Source organism: Diadema antillarum, unplaced genomic scaffold (assembly GCF_040938485.1).
Source record: "Diadema antillarum isolate AM-2024a unplaced genomic scaffold, OU_Dant_1.0 scf00000031, whole genome shotgun sequence".
Taxonomy (NCBI): domain Eukaryota; kingdom Metazoa; phylum Echinodermata; class Echinoidea; order Diadematoida; family Diadematidae; genus Diadema; species Diadema antillarum.
In genome coordinates, this window is record NW_027270920.1 from 90,287 (window position 1) to 113,750 (window position 23,464).

Here is a 23,464-nt window from a genome sequence, read left to right on the forward strand (position 1 = left end):
GTAACTTATAGAATAAGAAGTCATCACTATTATGTCTTTCGAAATAGAATTGATAGCAGAAATTGAACCAGGACTATGATAGGGGTATAAGATGTACATGTTTAGCCACGGAAAAAAAAAAAATCTACAGGCAATGAATAAAAGGAACAAATTTTCATTTAGAATTCTGTTTTAACCTGTTGAGGATGAGCTGATTTTGCTAAAACACACATTTTCCGTAGACCCCTACCAGAGTGTATTCTAGACTAGGCTTCAGCAGGTTCAATGACCGTTTTTCCCCCCCACTGTGCATCAAACCGGTGGCAGGCAATCTAATAAAGCATACATTGTCATATGGATTAAAGACTACTAACAAAATATTCATCAATCGATCATCATATCATTCATATCCCAAAGGTATAACTAAGCCTGACAATCACATGGATAATTCTCCCTATAGCATATGTGTATTAATGTTAACATTTTGTCGCCACCGGTTGGGTATGTACACTGGCAGTACGCTACGTGCAAATGAATGAGGTGATCTTATGCACCCACGCGCAAAAGGCAAATGTCAAGCCGGGTCACACTTTCCGTGTCGACTTGCCCACTTCTGGTAATGGGGGTACTTGTTCAGCAGGCACGGGCAGAGCGTGTATGTGGTAATCGCATCTAATTTTTCCCTTTATATCACGACTTAAACATGGTAACTGCACAATAGAAATACCTTTTTCTGAGCTTATCACTTCATTTTTTTTCTCTATAACATGTAACAATTGCTGAGAAAATGTGCAAAACTATGGCAATTTGGAGATAGATATAGTGCTCCATGTTTATCGTGTACGATCATATAGAGCTGGCACCGGCAAAGCAGTGTCGACACATCGTTACAGAAACTAAGTAGCACCATCGCTGTTTTGTGTTTCTACAGCTACTGCATATGCGATAGGGAGAATTATACAGGATATTATGTTTCTCGGATACCTGGTCTTAAACTTCCAAATGATAACACAAATTACTGTTTCTTTCACTTCATTTAACAATCATACATGCACACACACAGAACAAATTATATGGAGAAAAACTCTGAGGAAAAATGAACATCAATATGCAGAAGAAATCAAAAGATAAAAGAATACTAATCATGGTGGTGGAAGACAAGTCACAGCAAGCAAATTACATCAAGGAAAAAAGAATCAATTATTCAAATAATTATATAAATTTGCAAACTTTGCATTGATCCAGAGCGATTCTGCTCCTGTTCAGTCTACCTCGTACAAAGCACCTTTCAGTGCATGCATTCTTGTACACGATGCTCTTCCAGCAGAGAACAAAGCCCTGCAAAGAGATGGACAAACTACTGACCTCTCCACACATGGCTTTCTTCTACTGAACAGATATCTCAATCAGAAAAAAAAAGAGAGCAAAACTAAACACAAAACTTACATTTTACCACTTAATACAGTATGGAAACTGACCTCCATGTCTTTTAAAGAGCTGTGCTTGTTTTAACATTGCCAGACTGGGCTAAATGTATTCACGGTAAACATGAATACAGGAGTGATTTTTTTATCATCATTATCATCATTATTTTTGAGTGGATAATCTTGTTCTAATATGATTCCTTGTGGATGAATGATCATGCATCACAATGCATGGAATTGAAGAATTAAAAAAAAAGGTTTTGTCTTCCCGATGTCACTCTACCCACAGCCTGATTGCTAACATTTGGGATTGCAAAGTCTGTCTGTGATGGGAAGAAAACTGCTCTGGTATGACACATCACATGAAAAAAAGAAACGTAACCACATAATAAGAACATTGGCACTGAAATCCAACTGGATGAGAAGTTTGTACAGTGCATGTTCTATGAGTATGGCGTAGCAAAACAGAGTATTGAATGCACTTTTCATCTTTTCAGGGGAATGCACTGCTCCCTCATGGCAAACATTTCACATGCACTGAAGGAATATCCGGAAAGACACTTTACGACAGCAAATCTGAGCAATTTTCAAGCTGATTTACTCTCGGTATGATGGTTTACTAACAGCTTTCTACACAAATTCAAGAGAAAATGTACCATGTAGCCCTTACAAGAACAGTTGACACATATGAACTTCTCTTGTTGCAGCCAATGAACAGGAGTCTATGATCAAATGTTGCACTGGCAAGTGCCATGATTGAAATATACAAAACCCTCACTGAGACGAAGGTCATTACAACCTGGATTAGGAGAATACAAATGTCAGAGAAATTGTTCAAGTAACTTGATGACATTTTCTGTACAAAAATGACTGTAGTCCCATATGTCACTAGTGCAACTTGGTCATTCAATATATTGTGTTGCAATATGCAGCAAATAGATTTGTGAGGAAGATTTCTGTACCACAGAATGAAGGTAACTCAAGATTGCGTCCACGTGTTCCAGGACAAGTTCAATGGCAGTGCCTAGCTTCAAGTATCTATGACAATATATACACATGGACTGGTCACCACAAAAACCAGGTCAAATAGACAGCACTGAAATCCAGGAAGAAGTCAAACTTATGCTTACTCTAACTAGGCAGCTGATTCTAAGTATGACTTTGGCCTCCGTAGTGTGAACCGTCATCCGATACATAGCAAAAATTCTAGAAAAGCCTCTGTAAGATATGACCTGAAACTTCCAAGTGGGCTACTTTTGCGGTAAGAAAGTCTTGGTAGGATACAGTTTGCCCCTCAATAAACTCTCTACTCTGTTGCTACACAAATACTACACTTCAGGATGACTACCCTCTACAATACGTGCACTCAGCCTCCCCCCGCTGGAGGAATGGATTATTCCAACTTGCCTAAATAAGGGTGTACATGTATAGATTGGTGGCAAGGTTGAAATTGCTGATGATATAGTACTGTTGATACCCTTCCACCTTCGCAGGGTGAGATCTGTAAATGGTGAACAGAAAAAAAAGAAGAAATATAGCATAATTGAGCAAGAAGTATGGCAGGCCGAAATCTGTACTTATCACAATAATTACTATTTTCTAGAGTTTAAACTTGATAAAGAAGCCCAAACAATACTGGTACAGTGCACTCCCATTATAACGAACACGGTTATAACAAAATTCCAATTATAATGAAGTAAAAATTCAGGCTGCAACATTACCTGCTCTTTGTTTTTTTATTGTTTCTTCGTTCGGCTATAACAAAATTTCGATATAACAAAGAAAACTGCCTGTTCTGAGAACTTTTTTATTACGGGTGTCCACTGTAGCACGAGACCCAAAATCTCTCAACAAAACAAACAAATTACAAGAAATAGTATGCATTCGATCCAGTTTTTAATTGCATCTTCTTTGCTATAAGTCAGTTCAGTTACAGGAAAGCACTCCTACAACATTGCCAAAGTTTTAACATATTTTGAATTTGCTCTTTTCTATGTCACAAGACCAATTTTGAGAATATCATTTGTTACAAGACCTGGTAGCATGGAGAAAGAAGGCTGGCCCGATTGAATCAATCTTTATTCACTGCCCACCAAGGTACATTAAATAAACCACAAGAAGCACAAGCCTGTTATAACACAATTGCTCGACGGGGAACACATATACAGTTCTGGTCGAGGTGAGGATTTAGCTTTTAACGTTTTGCGAAATATTCAGAAACCACTCTATGAGATGTCAAAGAGCATGCAATTCTAAGGGGTATCAAAAGTTTATTTGATGAAAATGGGTTTTGAAATGGCTGAGATATCCAAAAACAAGGTGAAACAAAGAGATCCTAATAAAAGGCGTGGCCTGTCGCCTTTTATTATCATCCCTTTTTTGGATATCTCAGCCATTTGAAAACCAATTTTCATCAAATAAACGTTGAATTCTTCTTAAAATTACATGCTCTTTCATATTTCATAAGAGGTTTCTCATTATCTCACTTAGGAATGTTTAAAACATGAATCCCCACCTCAACCAGTACTGTACAGTCCCTTCAAAAGCATACAACAATTAGTAACGTTCAGCTCCAGTCTTGATTCCTGCACAATACAAATGTTTTCCCAAATATTCGGGTCTTAAAGTTACACTCTGAGACTCACTCTTGGTTTATCTTGGTGTTCCATACTGCATGAGGTAGCTTGGTCCGTGCCCTGAGTGTGTCACAGGCATGTAGTTTCCAGCACCAGGGATGTATGTTGGCATGCCTAGATCACCCGATGCTTGGTTGACTCCATAGGGAGGCATGACACCATTGATTGCGTAGCCAGAGGGGTGTGAGACGGAGCTTTGGAGGGGTGACATGGTTGGGGGTAAGGAGCGCCCCGTGTGGGTAGGGGGCGTGGTCCTCAAGGATCCATGGCTCTCTGAATGGGCAGAGTCACTGGATGAGGGCGTTCCCCTGGAGCTGGGAGGAGGGGGTGGGGTAGAGAAGGGAGACCGGTAGCTGTCACCAGAGGCCTGCAGGGTTGCATGGGGCTGAGAGCTGCGACTCTGGGAGCGATCTAGGAGTTCCTGGTTTACTCCCTGAGAGTGAATACCAGAGGGAGCTAGGGTGTTGGTGTAGTAGCTGCTGCCGGTGTAACGCTGCGTACCGGCAGAGGTAGTCAGGAGAGGCTGGTGACTGCTGATGGATGCTGCCGTTGGGGGTGGGTTTGGAACCTGTTTCAGGCCAGATGAGCGCAGCTCTATAAATGGACCTAGGTTTGTATCATGCTTAGCATGAGTGTTAGCAGTGCCACCACCACTGAACTTGTTCGCTTGCTGACTATTTGAGGAAGTGTTCCCTTTAGATGTGTAATGGCTGGAATGTTGTTGCTTGATGGCTAGCTTGGGCAGGTCATGTGAGGGTGGTCTCTGCAAGATGACAGTTGGAACTGGAGATTGTCTCTTGGTCTTTTGACTCTCGGCTTCTTTCCTGTGAGGAGATGACCCAGCCTCCGTCTGCTTCTTGCTCTGAGCATCCTGGGTAGCAATGGAGTGCGTTGTTGGCTTGCAGTACTTCCGTCCTTCCTTGCGGGAAAATTTCTTGTGAAACTGGACATCTGCGTAGTTGGTATCTTGTGATGTTGGCACAGAGGGTTGACCGCTGTATTTTGTTGGAGTAGTCATCGACTCTGATAAGGAAGTAGTGCTCACACTAGTGTGCTTAGAATTGGCCAAGGAGCTGGAGGCAGTTTCTTCCAAGTCCTTCCCTGGCGTCTTTGGTGGGACAAGTTCCTCAGTAGATGGCTCCGAGTCTACATGCCTTGCAGGAGGCTTTGGAGAGAGTTTCAAAGGAATGGGCTTCTTGCCTTTTGGGGTGTAATGACCACTTATGAACAGCGGGGGCTCATTGTTCGGCCTCAGATCTGCAGTCTTCTCACTACCACTATTCTTTGAGTGAGCGCTGCCCGTGTCACCAGCATTCTGGGCCTTACTCAAGTGAGCCATTTGCCAGGAGTTGGGGTTGGGCAGTGGGTGGATGGATGTAGCACACGCAAGGCCTGCATTGCACAGTTGGGCTGACAAATCCTGGGAGTCGGTGACAACAGGATGACCTCCCCCCTGAGACTCCGGGACCGTTGGAAGGTAGCACCCTCCTGCAGGCAGGGTCCCCGTCTTGTGGGAGTCCCACGAGCCGTGAACGTCGGGACTTCCCCCCGTACTCTGGCGTCTGATCTGCTTGCTGCGGTCCAGCTGGGAGGAAGCGAAAGCTGCCAGGGCATCGATCTTGCTGCTAATGTTGGCCTGCAATTTCTTTGTGTTTGGGGATTCCCTCACATTAGAAGTTTCTGGTTCAGAAGTGGTGCTTGCCTTGTCACCTACATACAGGAGTAACAGAAAAACAAAAGAAAAGATAAAAAAAGGTATGAATGAAATATTCCTTGATGAAAGGAACAGTGTGCAATTACATTGATATCGAGAAGGTGAAGAGCCTTAATCTCTATCAAAGTGTACTCAAACACATTGACAATCTATGTAAAATCTCCCATATTTCTCACAAGATGCAAATTTTTAAATCCAGATTGCAGCACAAATGTAATGCATTTTACCACTCCAAACAAGGACCATTATTCAGTCTGATACATTCTGCAAGTACCTAACTGCATGTTCATACTCGGGAGGACTATCTCAGGGCAAAAAAAAAAAAAAAAAAATACATATCTCCCCTTTTCCTAAATGGGTAAAGTGCTGACTGCAAACTTTGTTGTGGCACCACCAACCAAATAGAGATTATCCTTGTTACACAAAAATAAAAATCATAATAAGCCTTTACTACACATATGTTGCATTGGTACATTCAAAGCAAATTCCCAAAATTAATCTTCCAATGAAAGAGAGAGAAAAAAAGGAGCAAAGAAGAATGCATTAAAAGGTTAGCTAAGCCAAACATGTGAATTACAATACAACTGAGACTACAAAATCTTTCTGCTGTTAAACAGTGCCACTAACTGTAGTATTACACACGGGTTGCTTATCTATGTCATGTCGTAAACACAGGAAGTTATGGGACACTGAGAGGAGGAGGATTCCTGTGGGAGCTTGCTGTATTAATTCTTACCTGAAATATCTGTCTGTGAGGTGGACAGCCCTTCTCTGCTGGCTAGAGCACCTTCCGGCGATGGTATTGCACTGATTCTTAGCGGTTGGTTGACATTAGTCACCATGGTGATAATATCCTGTGCTTCTGTCAAGGCTCCGCCTCCTTGGCTGGATTTGGCTAATGATGTTGAGACCTTTGGGGGTGTGCCAGTTTCTGGGGATGTTGTGGTTGCTGGTCGCTTGCGACTCCTCTTGGACTTGCTGGACTCTGTCTTCTTACAGCCCCCTGAGGAGCTTGAAGTGTTGGCTGGCATGGAGAGCTTTGTGAGTTCCTCTTTGGATGATGATGCATCTGAGCTGCGTCCACTGTCGCCATCGTGACCATTGCTGGCACTCATCGCCTGAGACAGGGGCACAGAGGATGCTACAGGAATCTCACTTTTGTTAGGATCTCTGATGCTGCTGTGAAGTTCTTGCTTGGAGTCTGATGTCTGAGTGGTTGAAGGGTAGAGGGTGACATTCTGGGGGCTGAGTGGCGGTTCATTGGTGTCCAGTGACGTCTTGAGGACCTTATTGACCTGGGATGCAGGCATGAAGCCGTACAACCCACGGTTAAGCTCCAGAGGACTGATCAAGGGCATACAGGATTGCACAAGGTGATGGACCCCTGAGCTAGAGGCTCGACTGGAGTGGAGACTGCCCTCTGGCAGTCCAAACTTTGTCATGGAAGCCAGCGTGACCGATGGCTCTGGGACACCCATCTCAGAACTTGTGACAACCACGTGGAGTGCTGAAGGAGATACGTGGTCCATCTTGCCAGGCGTGGGTTTCTGGACCTGGCTCACCTGCCTTTGAGCACAGCTCATGAGCTGCCCTACGTCATAGGGATAGTCCCTGGTTTTGTCTTCCTTGACTGTTGCAGCAGAGCTCTCCAGGGTGTTGGACAGTTTCCTCTGCAGAGCTGCCTTGCCTGGGGACAGATGGGGATTCTCTGCAGGTCCAGGTCCTGACATCAGGGGCTGTGGTGGTGTTTTAGTGTCTGTGTTACTCTCTCCATGCCAGGACTTGGACAGTCCAGGACTACTAGACTGGGTCCCTGATAATCTCTCTTGCTTGAGAACATCCTCTTTGACGTTTGGAGGGGACACTGGACCCACGATATCCTTGATCTTGCGGCTCTTCTCTGTGGTCTTGCTGCGGCGCTTTTTCTTTGGTGCTTTTTCAGGCTTTTTGGTTTTTTCTGACATTTTCTCGAGGGCTGTCACTTCGAATTCCAACTTTTGCACCTGAAAAGACAACGGAATACATGACAATTGTACAGATCATTCCTCATAGAGTTTGATGAATTATGACAAAATCAGATCTTTTGCATGAAATGCTAAGAAGGATTAATTAACAACAATATGACCTAACTGCCCATTAAACACCACAAGCCAATGAACAGACAGATAAACTATGATACCATCAATAAAAGCCCCATAGATCACTAATGAACTAAACCATTTTACTTGATGTCAATTAAGAATTAATGCCATTAAAAAGCATAAAGCTTGGTGGAGGCTTGCCTTACCTAGCACCAAATCTAATCAGAAGGAGGAGGTGAATGAAATGATTGATCACTAGGATGTGGGAAAAGAAGCATCCATGAATTGCAATTCATTACAGAAACAGTTCACAGGGTGGTTGTGCCAAAAGAGAGAGAGAGATGAATCTTCATACCTGTCTCTTTAGCTCCTGCTGGTTACTGAATTCCTGGATGATCTGCTCAGTGATGAGGGAGGCGGCCTTGGCATTGCTGGTCCCATCCCTGCCATCCCACTTGCCTTCGTGTCCCAACAGCTGATTGACAACCTCCTGGTTACGAGCAGCGACCTTAGAGAGGGAGTGGAGAACACCACAAAGCTGCCATCAAAGACCCAGTATCATGGGGATTCATGGGTGACCTGATACTATGTTTGTTTTATGCATTCATTGTTTTCAATTTGCAGATACACAAAATCCCAGCTTTAGTACTTTAAAATGTGAGTTAGGGATAGAAACAGCCAAAGCAAAAAACTGAATCAGTATAATCAATGCTAAGTATTGTAACATATACAATATGTGAACAATAGTTATAATGAGAATGTTTCTAGACTAAACCATCTACAGTTATGGTTTATTGAGAGAAAAATAGTGATATCGCCTTATATTTCATGCTTTGTTTCTAATTTTTTTTATATGGTAGGATGTTTTGTGATACAACTGACCTACACATATGTATCAAATGTAATATCTCAAACATTTTTAAAATCACTGCTCCCAATGGTAAACAATATCTTAAAAAAACCATGAATAGCAGCATCAGTGAACATGCTATACGCATTTCATTACAGGGCTTCTCAAATATGTGACCCGCTACAACAAAAGGATCCTAAAGTCGCTGACGGCTGAGCCGAGAAATTCGAGTTTGAAGTCACATCATCAAAATTGGTCAGATCAATCGGATTTCTGTTTTTGGCATAATTTTGTAGTCTCATGTTTTGTCTATCATCTGCCGAAATTTCGAAGCTAAATGATCAAAGGAAAGGCAAGAAATCGGCGTTTTTCTGGGCCATGATTTTCCGACTTTCAATGTAACAGAAACGTGTCCGAAGATTTGGATTTAGCGCCGCAGCTAGACTCCGCCCCTAGCAACGAGGGAGTAATCTTATTGGTCAATGCCTGGCATCCTGATTACTGATTGGTCATGCGTAGACCGGTGGCGCTAAGCTTTAATGAACATCGCAGAGGTCGCTAGAAGCATGCCTTCTATTGTCAAGCGATGAAAACTGTCTCGCCTCCCCTTGATCATGATAGCGTCAGGAGGAAAACTTTGAAGGCGTTTTTTCTCGAAACTCTGATTTCCTCAACCACTTGACATGCGCTAATAAAATCATTGATATCTCCGCAACCGAGTACTTTTATGAGTTGTGCTTTATATGAAATTAAAGTAGAAGAGTAAGGGAATAATGTCATGCCATTTTCAGAAAATTGTCCTCCCCCGACTTTCGGATCCTTTTGTTGTTGCGGGTCACATATATCCAAGCCCAGCCAGCCTCCCCACTCCACATATTTTGAACTGACAAGTGATCCACATACACTCTCTTGCTTATACTGTATAAAATCGCTACTTTCAGATGACTAAATTTTCATGCTGGGTGGCTAAAAATCACATTCTCAGGTTCTTAAAATTGCACTGTGCAATTGTTCACTCATATGTTCGTTAGCCATTCAGAAAAATGACAGAATTTGTTTTGGCATTTCCATGCATGGCAGTGTAAGTCCATGTGGAGACTGCCACAAAGGACGAAAGTAAGTCTGGCCTTACCAGTTTGCGGTTCTCGGCTTCCAGCGAATGCATACTGGAGGCCAGACTCTGGTAACGGTCCTGGAGCTCGCGATGCTTGCCGACGATCTCTCGGGACTTGGCCACCAGCTCGGAGGGAGACTTGGCCTGGATGCCCAGTTTGTCCAGCTGGAGGTTGAGAAGCCGGACACCCTCCTTGGACAGCATGGCGATTTGGTCCTCAAGGAGGCCTCGCTTCAGCTTCAGTTGCTCATTGTACACCTGACAATAGGAGGAACAATGGAGCATATTTTTTCTAATAAACCCACAATGTTCCTGGGGAAATTTTGCTGAGTGCAATGTTTTGGAAATGATAAGAGGATAAAACAAAGTCAAACTCTAGCTTTAGCAATGTTTTATCAACAGTGCCTACCTAATCCTCTCAAGGGCTACTTCTCACTTGCAAAATCTGGCCTTAGTCCAATCTAATCCAATCCCCCCTTCCCCATAACCGACTTTACAAGAGTCAATCCTAGCCTTATACATGTTCTGACCTTTCATATTTTGACTTGCCCATACAGAAAATCTACTTGCCCTGGACTAAATATGAACTAAAAGATAATAATCTCAACAACCAAGGTTTTCTTTTTCTTCGCATTTGAAAAGTCTGTTATCTCGAGTGTGGATGATTATTATGAATTACTATGAATCCAAATAGTTATAAACTTATTGCAATTCTGCACAAGCTATCATCAATGATAGTTGCAATGCAATGGCCTACTGCACACTTAGATATATTAATACATGTTTTAAACAAATCAGAAAGAGTATATTTTGCATAGCGCATGGATTAAAGACACTACATATATATGAAGGAATAACTTTTCCACAGACAAGGATTGGACCACCTGGAAGGCACCGTCTATTGATGAGTAGAAGGTTGGACAGGTGCTTTTTCATGATCAGGATATTGGACTATGTGTAGTGTTGAATTATGTCAGCATCTGTTTTGAAATGCCATTCATTCAGTTAGATTATATTCTATTTGTTTGATTTTTTTTTACCCAAAACCATTATTTTTCTCACCTTTTCTTCTTCCAACTGTCTCCGAACTAGCTCACTATATTCCGGCGTTTTCATGTAGCTTAAAAACTGAAGCAGTTGCATTTTGTAGTCATCTGTTGAAATGAAAGAAATACAAATACGCATTGATACAACTATACATTTTTGTAAATTCTCGACACTAAGCTAAATATATTGATATGTCTGCGAGCGGTGTTGCAAACCTCCAGAGATCACAATTTACACTGATCCTTTACAAAAATATGGGGAAAAAATCTTTGCATATACATTTTTCCTACATAGATTACACTCAGGCTAAAGAAAGGAGCAAATTTCAACTACACAGCGTGCTAAATCACATTTCATTTTTTAAAAAAAACAATTTCAATGGAGCAACATCAAACTAAATATTGTAAAAGCATACACATTGACAGCTCCGGATCTTATATCTTATTAAAAATTTTTCTTTGGTCCTCCTGATGCATGGTAACACTCAACCCACCTGCTAACCACTGAATGGATGCCTCCAGATCCTTCTTCTGCCGATGACTTGGCTTACGCTCCCTGGACTTTGGTCGACTTTTTTCCTTGTGCGGAGTGACCATGCTGGCCAGATTGAAGGACATACCAAGGTCATTCAGCAAGCCTGCAGGAGGGAAGAATAGATTGATGTGTTGCTTAGCAACATGATAGCATCAACTGTGAAAAAAAAGGGACACAGAGCCTGGCCACATGGGAGAAGTTCTCTGGTAAAATGAAGCACATAAATCCACCTGACAATTCACAGATTGTAACAACCTTGATTAAAATCATAAATGAGCATCATTACCAAAATAGATATTGATACTCATTTATGATTTGCAATGATGCGATATAATTCAACAAAATCTAAAACTTACTAATCATACATCCTAGCAAGAACTATAGCCAGTTGTGACAAAAATATGGTGGGTTGGGACACAACATGATACATACATGGTCTTACACCTAGACCATCCAAGGCAAGCCTTGTTCATGTTTGAAGCCTGATATCTACGAAGGAAACAGGCTCAGTGAAGGGATTATGTCAGTATGTCACAACCTAGCACTAGTCTACCACTATTTCAATTAAATTTTCTCCATCCCTACCACCGACACCCGGGTGGGCGTTTACACCCATTTCCTGCATTGACCCACCATTGTTCTTGTCTGGGGGAGACTGGCTGAGAGAGACAGTGTGTTGATGCAGCAGGTCCATCCCTAGAGCTGCAGACTCTTTCTTCTCTCTCGAGGCGCTGCTCACCGCCCCCTCTCTCTTCTTGGGACGGCCACGCCCTCTTAACTTACTCTCCTGAGAAAAGAAACAAAGTATGTATAGTGTTATATAAGCTCCTCTATTTTACTTTAAAGGGGATGGCTAGTAGCTGATCAGTGGTAATCAGTGGGAATGCTGAGGGATGATTGTTCCAATCCTTGTGGGATTCATTTAAGAGTACATTATATATCTACTGTTGTGTGAAAATAATTTGCTTCAGAACGGTCTCATATCCAAGTAATGTGCAGATTAATGCCCCGTCACTGACCAAGCACGCTAACCTGGACACATTAAACTGCACATTACTTGAAATGAGACCATTCTGAAGCAAATAATTTTCACACAACAACAGATATATAATGTACTCTTAAATGAATCCCACAAGGATTGGAAGAACCATCTTCCAGCATTCCCACTGATTCCCACTGATCAGTTACTAGCCATCCCCTTTAATAGCTTCCACAGTTTAAAAGTTTAAAACTGTTCTTAAGACATTTCTGTTCAAAAAGTATTGTGAATAAGTTTTGGTTTGCATCTACGGTACATACATTGTACAGTACATTCCCCCCCCCCCCCCCCCATTTTCATCCCTCTCCCTTAGAGCGCATAGAGGCAGTACGGTAGTGATATGTGCTATATAAGCACTGTATTATTATTATTATTATCACAGGCTTACACAGTAATATGACTGAAAAGATCACAGACATGTTCAAAAAAGGTAACTCTGTTAGCAGTATTGTAGTACTTCCTAATTTTGTAATAGTTATGCAGTAATTGATTTCTTTGTAATATGTTGACTCCATGAACTGTCCATTATATCCCCTGGCAGTTTATCACCTTGCATTTATGATTGAGACATTAACAGTGTAGTCTGTTTTCAGTGAAATTGCTTGAACATTACTGCATCACACCCCAGTAGCTGTCAATCCTGTCTAGCAGTAACAAAATCCTGTCTTTCTAATAATTTGTAAGGCTGTATCAAGTAAATCACTCTTCAAATCTACACGAGTCCTCACAACGGACATGTTTTGTCTGTGTGTGTGTGTGTGTGTGTGTGTGTGTGTGTGTGTGTGTGTGTGTGTGTTTCTTCTTTACTGTTTGACTCCTGATCATAGAGGGAGTCAGAAATGTATGCACTCTCCACAATGGAACATACATTTGTACAAACTTAAAGTGAATGCACTAAAAATCCAAAATGGATGTATTATCAGCTCTGCTTAAGTTTTGTGAAGTGACCTACAACAGTACTTTCATTGCACAGAAAACTCAATATCATCTAAACAGAAAATATTCCTTAAAATATCAGGTCAAAGGTAAATCTTATTTAAATCAAGTTTATCCCAATATTAAAGGTACTGTTTACCATTGGGAGCAGTGATTTCAGAAATGTGCAGGTTGTCACATTTGATGCATATGTGTAGGTCAGTTGTATCACAAAATATCCTACCATATAAAATTTTGCAATAAAGCCTAAAATATAAGGAGATTAGAGTGTGCCACATCCGGGGGGTGGGGTGCAGATATCACTATTTTTCTACAAAATAGAAAAAACCTTAACATAACTGTAGATGGTTTCTTCTAGAAACAACTTTATTATAACTTTTGTTCATATGTTGTGTAGTTAACAACACTTACCATCGACTATACTGATTAATATTTTTACATTGGTTGTTTCTATCCCTAACTCACATTATAGAACTATTTTGAAGAACTAAATATGGGTTTTTGTTTCATCTGCAAATGGTAAATTACGCCTTTAATGAGGTATCAAATAGCACAGATAAATGGTTTCCAAAAAGGTGAGCCTTATGGATGTAGAAAATGATATCACTAAAAACTATATTTTTTGGGTTAGGGTAACAATTTCATTAATATGAGAGATTATATGTAACAGCACAATAAACTGGAGATAACCAAAACATCAAACAACACAGAAACAACTTTAACCCATTGAGGACGGACTGATTTTGAAACAACATACATTTCCCATAGACACCTGCCTGAGTACACTCGGGACTCGTCCTCAATGGGTTAATAAATAATAACTTACATTTTGACAAAAATGAAATCTTGTTAATGTCTCAATGGCAAAGACTGCAAAATTTCAGTGGCTACTTTGGCCCACAGAGTTTTATCACACACACAAAGAAGAAAAACATGGAACTCTATGGCCCGCATTCACGAAGGTGGTACAAATTTAAACCATCATGATGGTTTACGCAAATTTCTTCTGCGTAAATCTGATTGACAGATTGCCTACGCCAAAAGACATCCAGTAATAAATGTGCATTGATATGAGCAAGTCAAAGGTACGCCTATTTCACACTTATTTTAGACCATGGTCTAAATTTGTACCATACGGTGTAGGTTTAAGCCAGGTTTAAACCACCTTCGTGAATTTGGGCCTATGAGTAAATTCACTTCAAACAGGGTAAGAGATGAAGATTAGTACCGGCATGTGTCAGACTTATTGAAGTTAACATGTCTCAAGAATGTTCGAGATATAGAAAGGAAATAATTAGTATGAAAAGTTAGACTGGATTTTTCACCGTCATTTACTGACAGATTAGATTCCACAAAACAACCACAAAGTCACAAACACATATCTCTGAAATTTTACCTGATGCGATTTTGCAATAATTCTATCACTTATATCATGGAACACAAGACCATGTTTATTGGAAAAAGAGATCTTATGTATAACAATAACTGTACGCATATGATCAAAACTGTAAAAGGAGAATTAATCCCTGGAGTTTTTCTAAGTGGCTGACCGAGACCCCAAGGCCCACTTTGAAGATGTTCGTGTACTCCTGTTTGTCAACTCTCTGACATTTGATGGTCATAATGCTCTCTATGCATGACTCTGCACGAGCATTTATCACAGTTACATGTATGCTATTTTCAATGCTTTCAGCAATTTTCCAAATGTTCCTTTTTTAATGCATATTCCTTCGGCTCGTTACTGACATAGACATGTTGAAGCTAATATCATTCCCCTTGCCTTTTGACAGAGGTAAGCAAAGTGCTCTTTGATTATCCTGGTAAAATGAAACAACAAATGTACGTTGAATTCTCTTCACAGTTTTTTTTTTTTTAAATATCCATCTCAAACTGTGACATCACATATTGCTGTACCAGCGATGGCAGCACCAAAACCTTTACTTCTGAAAGGATCATGCAATTTTCCTCCAAGTGCACTTATGTGATCTACTTGCCCAATCAACACAGACATTTGGGTTTCATTCCCCTTTAAATAAAACAACTCCTTGTAATCAACAGAAAAAGAGAATGGAGGAGAAATTACACTGTGAAAAAAAGGACACAAGAAATTCAAACTCACAACCAGGTGTTAGGTGAACTGAATGAGGGTAGTGTTTGGAACAATGGAAATTAAGTTTCTCATCTAGTGTGCAGAAAGAGCAGCTAACCTTCGTTGCTACAGCCCTAGTTTTCTTAATTGGCTTTTCTTTGGTGGATTTCACAGGTTTGACCCGTTTTTGTCTTTCCTAAGTGAGGGCAAAATGAAAGAGATAACAAACATGAACAAACTGTCTTCAAAAGGTGGTATAGTAGAGTGGGTCTTTTACTTCCACCCAGGTTCTCTACACTCCCTGTTAAACACAGCCTATCTAGCTGTCTTAGAGTACAATTCCAAAGATACAGCATCCCTGCAGAATAGGTTTGGCATAGACTGTGAGACACAAAGGGCACTTTTATTGTAAAGTAAAATAAACCGCCACAGATAGAATTCTCACAAGATATCAAAATGAAAACAATTATGACTGACTTTAATCCAGTTACAGCACTAGTTATAAATGATAAGGAGCTGTCATAAGCCACAATTCTTTTTCCCTTTCACTGATATGAATAACAGTGCTTGTGCTTAGGGACAGTAACCTGTTACTGAGAAATAAGCCTTCATGCTAAATAACGTACCAATGTTCCAATCTCAGTAAAGAACATCTCATGAATGATGTACATGGTAGAAACTTGTGGTGAAAACCCAAAAGCCAAGGTCACTGTCCTCAATGATTTCAGATGATCTCACATAAAGCATCTAACTCTAGCTAAATACGAGAGAACTGGTCATAGGATGGCTTTCTTCCATCAATCATGCGTAACTTTTTTTTTCAATATTTTGACACCACTGATAAAAGATAATCAAACCAGATTGATTGTGTTTGCAAGCATGCATGCATTCTATTAATATGCAATGACACTTTTAATGACAGTATATGGGAACTTTGAAGGTATAGCACATCAGGGCTTCTTCATTCAAAGAAATAAGCCATGATAAAAGGAGGCACAGTCCATATGAATATCTAGCACATAACCTTTCATCAGAACATCAATGTTTTCTGTACTTTTTCATAGAGATTTCATTTATAAAATGAAAACATTACATGAAAACTAACAACTTGGTGACTAGTACTAACTTTTCTTGTTGAGTCCTTGTTCCGATGTCGTCTACGTCTGGATGGCTGGGAGGAGACATCCGAGTCCTACACCAAAGCAAACAAAAAATATTAATCAATCTCATACACTGCCTGTAAGGAATCACTACAGGGTTTTACACTAACATTGACAATTTGTACAATGTCCTATTAGGATATCCATATTCCTTACACCAATATACACACTTTTAACACCCTCCAGTAGATTAATACCCATGCTTTACACAAATATCTACCTCTGCCAAAGAGGTTATGTTTCTGCCAGTGTTGACTTGCCTGTCTGCTTATAAAATAACTTTAAAATTTGTTCACAGATTTGAATGTCACTTACAGGATAAGTTGATAATGACATAGGAACAGATGCTTAAAGTTTGGTCAAGATCTGGAAAATTTTATGAATTTTTGATTGAGGGATTTTTAAAAATCTTTTGGCAAAAAGGGTCATGGAACTTGGGAGATCAAGCTGTGCATATTTGAGGTTTGCATACCTGCACTAAAGCACATACATGCTCTGCTCAAGGTGTCTTGCAGCAGGAAGCTAAACACGTACACAAGGCTTCTCTATCATTGAGAAATAGGGCGATTTTCAGCAAGCATGTACAAGTAGAAATGAACTGCTTGGAGGAGGTCTGCGCTCTCAGAGCGCTTTTCTACTCATACCCTTACACCTTCTAACTAAGGGATCCTAATGTTTGTTCTTTGTTTGTTGTAAATCAAAATTCATAACCCACCTCCCAGCAGAAGAATCTCTTTTTCCTGCAATAACTGGGATCATCCAAAACCCACAAAAGTTGCAAACTTTGATGAAGAGACTTGAAGGATTTGAAATTGTGAATGATGATTACCTCCTTGTGTGGAACATTTACTTCCTGTCCATAGGTATGTTTGTGAAATCTAAGAACATTTAACTCATTGGCATAGACAGGGTTTCACATCAATATTTTACATCTAATTTATAGTTTAACCCTAACTAGGCTGGGGGGGGGGGGGGGGGGGGGGGGAGGGGCCTCCGAGGCCCCCCCTCGACGTTCCGCGCGATTTATCGTTTTCGCGAAAAGCTATCACCGCGATGTTACATGACTTTTTTCTTTCGAGTCTCCCACATCTTTTGACACCGAATTTGCGATACCCGGGCGCGCGTTTCCGGAGTTGCGCATAAATATGTACGTGCATGTCAGACCAAGAATTGCTCAAAAACGTGAATTCGTGTGCTATTTCAATGCAAACTGTGCTTACAGGCAAATTTCATAAAAGCACGATTATTTTGGGGTTTTATTGATTAAAATCAATCAATAACATATTTTCTTGTTCGGAACAATGTCGCGGACAAATTTTATCGAAAAAACAACGAAAAGCATAAAGTCGCAAAAGCAAAGAAATACATAAGAAATAAAAAAAACGATAAAATACTTAAGAAATTTTTCTGATGAGACAATTTTTTTCCTCTTACATTTGCTAAGGACATTAAAAAGAATATTTACACAAAAAATGTGCCTGTTTTGAGCTTTATTTAGTGATTTATACCAAATTGTCTGATTTCATGCATCATTATGCATAAATTAGCATTATTTAGCATAAATGATAATTTTTTGAAAAATTAACTTCAAGGTACTTTAGATTACGTCATAGGCAATGTGTGTGCCAATTTTTGTGGCGTTCGAGCGGTTGACGGCCGAGATCTGGGGGGGGGGGGGGAGCCTGGGAGGTCCCCCGGCTCTATCATCTACCTAAATAGCCCGGCCTAGGTTAGGGATAAGCTGCTATTCAACAAAACATGTACAGTTGAATACTGTGATAATTTTTGGCATAAGTTTGGTAAAAATTCCTGGTTGCCTGGTTTTAAAACAACTGTTGAACTTGTACTTGAAAATGTGCTTAACCCTAAAAAGACTGTCGACATTTCGCGCGATTACTCTGCAACACGCAACGCTCTCGCCGCGATGCTCTATGACTTTTTTCTTTTGAGTTTCCCGCACATTTTGACACCAAATTTGTGACGCCCAGGGGTACGGTTCTGAAGTTACGTAACTTTTTGTACATGCACGTGAGGCCGAAAATGGCTCAAAAATTTGATTTTGTGTACAAAGTCAATGCAAATTGAGTTTTTTCACATGGTTCATATAAATATGCTTATTTTTACTCTCAATGGCTAAAATTAATTTGTTTTAGGAGTTACACCAAAAATGAGCACTTTTGGAGCTTTATTTACTGACTTAGATCAAAGAGTCTGATGTCTCGCATAAATTAGCATAATTAATCAAAATAAAATTTAAAAAGGCTATTTTGGAAAATTTGAATATACCATCTTGTAGATTACATCGCACACTACCAATGTGCAAATTTCCGCGGCGATCGCGCGATCCACGGCCGAGATCTTACGGGGGGGCCCTTTAGGCCCCCCCGTCTTTCGAGCTACCAAGATAGCCCAGTCTTTTCAGGGTTAAGACTGCATGAAAACCATGAGTGTTTTAACATTTACAAAATAACTAATTCGTAATCATGTTTTGGCAAAGCATTTCTGACAATGCTGAGGATTACAGGGTAAAGTCACTGAATGAATCAGATCTCCTCACCAACCATACTGCATTCCATTCAAGAGCTGTCATAAACTCCATTGCCATGTTGTTCAAACACCAAATTTGCACTATGCTTACTGCAAGAGTGTGTAGTTTGTTTATAGACACACAGTTGGCAGATGTTCCTATGAGGTCAAGCTGAATTCTCTCTTTCTACGATTAAAAAGTAGAGCTCAAACTGTGCAAACTTGAAATGCATACCAGCCAAACTTGGTTGAAAAGGACCTCAACACTGATTGGGCATATGTGTTTTGACAAACGCATTTGGGGGGGGGGGGGGCGGGGAATGGCCCGTTTGCTTTCAGACCTACCGATATCATTTGATAAGAATGAAATCTGCTTCTAACCAGCCTTTAAAAAAAAAAAAAAAAAAAAAACTTCTTTTTAAAAGTCTAAGATCTGTCTACATCACACAGGGCTCCACACTAACTATTTTCTCCATCAGCCAGTTCAGGCCACTAAAATCTGTAAATCTCAAATTCTGGTGGCCCGAAAAAAGAAATGTAGAGGCCTGAAATACATGGCAACATAGCAAACCCTTTGGGACCTTAAGTGCCTGATCGGATCACCAAAAGGTAATGTGTTTTGAAATTTGGTGGCCCGACATCAATCTTTACTGGCCCTGGGCCATCACTAATGTTGAACCCAGTCACATGAGAGTTGTAGAGTCGACACCTGCCCTTACCAGATCCATCCTTTCACTATCATCCAGAGTGTCCTCTCCATTATCGTCCATGTTCTCCTTCATGCCATCACGGTTCGCAATCCACTCAGACCACTGGCGTCGGGTCGTGGGGCCGTACACCGTGGAGTCACTGTCGCTCGACGTCTTGCCGAAGTCAAGCGATCTGGTTGCGAGGTAGTCAACGTTGCTGCGCCGTGGGCGCTTGGTTCTGCAGCAGTTTTTGTAGTATTCTTCCTACACAGAAGAAAGAAGGAACAACCAACCCACGACTGTCATCGCATCACCATTACCAAACTTCTTCCATGACCCGCCTTTTCAAGATTACATTCCACATTTTTAACTTTTCTCTCAAAATCTACAGAAGACGGCGCATGCCCGACGTTACCTACTCAAAATTTTGACTGGAGTGGACTCCTTTAGGATATTTCATTGTATAGTTGCGAATAAATTTTTCTCTCCCTACTCTGGATATGCAAGCTACTCTACTTCATGATACAGAATTTTGCTCTTTGTTATTCACAAGCAATATGAAGAATAACTAAATAATTATAGAAAGCTTGCATCGTAATGCTTGGAAGAGACATATCAAGCATAATTAATTTCCTCTCTCATGACCAAACTGTTGAACTGCCCGGCAAGGAGGTAGAAAGAATGAGCATTTCTCTCTAAGGACAAAGCACAAACAGGGTCTTTCTCTGAGTGTATGTGTCAGCTGTGCACAGCATTTATGTGAACCACATCAATCTGTGCTGAGACTTGCCAGATAATCTTTAACATGACATTCTTCATCAATCCCTCATCTTAATCAAGCAGCCAGGAATATTTTCCTTGCACAGCAATGTCAAAGTAGCACGAAATACTACAGTTGAATTAAATGCAAATTGCATGTGAAATGGAATCAGATTCTCACATATATCAATATTCTAGAGAAAGTAACAAAAAGCAGAAAGGACAGATAACAGGACAGATAAGCTTCTTTTTTTTTCAGCCAAATTAACTTCAACTTTCAAATGAAATCAAAGCATTATCTACAATTAACTAAAAAATGATCCACAGCCCACTTAGACAAGCATTGTACATATACTGAAATACTTATTGATAATTTATTCATTCACCAATTTGAATACATGCTTCACTGAGCAACCTAAGCTCGAAAAGCTGAAATACAGTTGTACTGTGGACTTTTAAGGTACACATACAATGCATTATGCCAGAATGAAAAATGCTACTTACTTACTTGGTTCTTCTCCTTTCTGGTTTGGGCAAACCATCTCTCTACTAGGATTTTACAGTCTGTCTAGTTTTATATCTATATTTATGTTTACCTGTCTAGAATGGCACAACTGCTTCTTTTTTTTTTCTATTCCTGATTACAAAGCTCTCAACTAAAATTTAATTGGGTTGAGGGATGTTTAATGCAACTCATTAAATTAGTCATCTACATTACAAATTGAAGTCTGAAATGAAATATTTATTAGAGGAATAATTACCCTGAGTTTTGGATCCTTGAGAGACTGAAAGTATTTTTCCAGCTGTATAACACATGAAAAAAAGAAAAACAAAGAAATAAATAAAAGGCTTTTGGCTTCCTTCTTGGAGGGAGTACCGAAAGAAAAAAACAAATCATAAAATTAGCCAAACACAGAAAACACAGCATAACAGGTAATTGATTCACACTTTATTCAAGGCAGGTAACAGGACTTTTATAATATCTGTGTTATAATGTTAGTTTGAATCCATTGTTAGTGCAATATGATGAATTTGAAAACAGGACAGAACATGAAAATTCATCCATATTTAAGGTTCTGGGAATTTAAAATTTAAGCTGCTTGTCTTTTGTGACAATTATGAGAATTTGTGAAAATTAATTAAAATCTATCATTTACTTGAGCTTACTGCTTAATGGAGTAACTAGAATTGAACTGTGGTTAGTACACACATTATAGAACCACCTTCAAAATTGAAGGTTGTCTTATCCAAGCAAGAACAAGAGTCTATATGTTGGACATGATAATTGTCAAACACAACTTTGGTAATTCAAATTGTTAAGACGTTAGTTTTATTCCCGAGGTATATGTAATTTTCTCTATACAAAGATTTAAAATGGTTTTAACAGAGTTGTCCTAAGCCACAATATCCATGAAGTTTAGCTCCTTCATATTACATGTACAATAGTAAGCCAACAATACAGTAATGTGTAGGTTGTTATCACCACCAAGGTCAAAGGCAAATAACACAGGGTGCATACATCTATATCACTTGGCTTTGGTGTCCCTTCATAATCTCATAATGCAAGGTAGTAACAATGACTAATGTGTGTGAATACTCAATGACATACTTTAAAAAAAGATGGCAACCACCGTGGTAATGAGCTTGGGATTAGTAAATTGGAAGAGTCATGAACAATGCCGATATTTTCCTCTCTATAACAGAGTATGCCAATCCTACTTTTTGTAATGGAGTAGGTATTACATTGCCCAGCAAAATAAATAAAATAACAAAATTTCTAAGATGACCGAGTCAACAGAAGAAACATGTTACCACCACCACTACAGACATGTTAAACAATATATGATACATTCTTTTGTATTTATAAAAAAAAATAAAGAAGTTGATTGCCAACACTGTGATCTTCTCTTATTAAAATCTAACCTGTTACCCAACACTTTTTTATTTTAAACCAATGTGGATTATCAAAGCAAAGCTCCCTATCCCCCCCCCCCCCAAAAAAAAGGAAGAAATTATGGTACTTTCCAAATTGTACTGGTTGTATGAATGTCCACGCAGATATTCACATCGAACATTGCACACCAGTACTCTGGGCTCCAGCTGCACATTATTAACTTTTAGCAATCAGCTTCAATCATCTCATAGTACTTACATCCTGGTTTTGAGATCTGTATACTTTATATTGTTTTCTGATTATATGACTTGCAGTAAAATGTTTGATTTGACAGTTCACTGCTTTGACATTTAGTATTATCCACAAGCCATCCTATTAATAAACATGATAAATGCCAAACCCGTTACCTTTGCCCACAAAGTAAAACAAAGCAATACAAAACAAAACAACAAAACACGGGCATTTGCAAGAGTTAGAAAGAATCGTTCATAAAGAATGAATGGCATTGCTGATGCCTTACTTTGTTTTAATAAACAAAATAAAAAGGAAGAAAGAAAAGAGAAACCACTTTGTGAAGTGAATAAAAATTTTGGAATGTAAACACTGCATGACAACACAAAAGATACTGTGTGTTTGAGGGAAACAATCTAAATGATTTATAAAGAGTTGTTACACAATGGTAGTGTGCGATGTAATCTACAAGATCGTATATTTAAATTTTACAAAATTGTCTTCTTTTATTCTATTTTGATTAATTATGCTAATTTATGCAAGAAATCAGACTCTTTGATCTAAATCAGTAAATAAAGCTCGAAAAGTGCTCACTTTTGGTCTAATTATTCTTTGTGGCATTCTAAGCAAATGCACTTGAAAAAAAAATTGGTATCAAAATTAATTTCTTATTTATTTTATTGTTTTATGAATTTCTTATGTATTTCTTTGTTTTTTCGACCTTTTGTTTTTCTTGTTTTTTTAAACAAAATTTGTGGCAGA

At 39.6% G+C, this 23,464-nt stretch overlaps 1 protein-coding gene across 1 annotated transcript in view; it reads right to left on the reverse strand.

Moving 5' to 3' along the window:
- Nucleotides 1-1,656: 1,656 nt before the first annotated feature.
- The window catches only part of LOC139741397 (uncharacterized), a 48,871-nt gene continuing 27,063 nt past the window's right edge, over nt 1,657-23,464 (reverse strand). Inside the window, exons 12-23 of the mRNA XM_071651981.1 lie at nt 21,339-21,380; nt 19,849-20,082; nt 16,570-16,635; nt 15,562-15,639; nt 12,013-12,166; nt 11,339-11,482; nt 10,861-10,952; nt 9,817-10,056; nt 8,190-8,342; nt 6,490-7,756; nt 4,049-5,749; nt 1,657-2,904 (exon numbers count right to left, since the gene is read on the reverse strand). Of these exons, the coding sequence (XP_071508082.1) occupies nt 4,056-5,749; nt 6,490-7,756; nt 8,190-8,342; nt 9,817-10,056; nt 10,861-10,952; nt 11,339-11,482; nt 12,013-12,166; nt 15,562-15,639; nt 16,570-16,635; nt 19,849-20,082; nt 21,339-21,380 (4,164 nt within the window). The 3' untranslated portion in view covers nt 1,657-2,904; nt 4,049-4,055. The remainder of the gene's footprint in view (nt 2,905-4,048; nt 5,750-6,489; nt 7,757-8,189; nt 8,343-9,816; nt 10,057-10,860; nt 10,953-11,338; nt 11,483-12,012; nt 12,167-15,561; nt 15,640-16,569; nt 16,636-19,848; nt 20,083-21,338; nt 21,381-23,464) is intronic.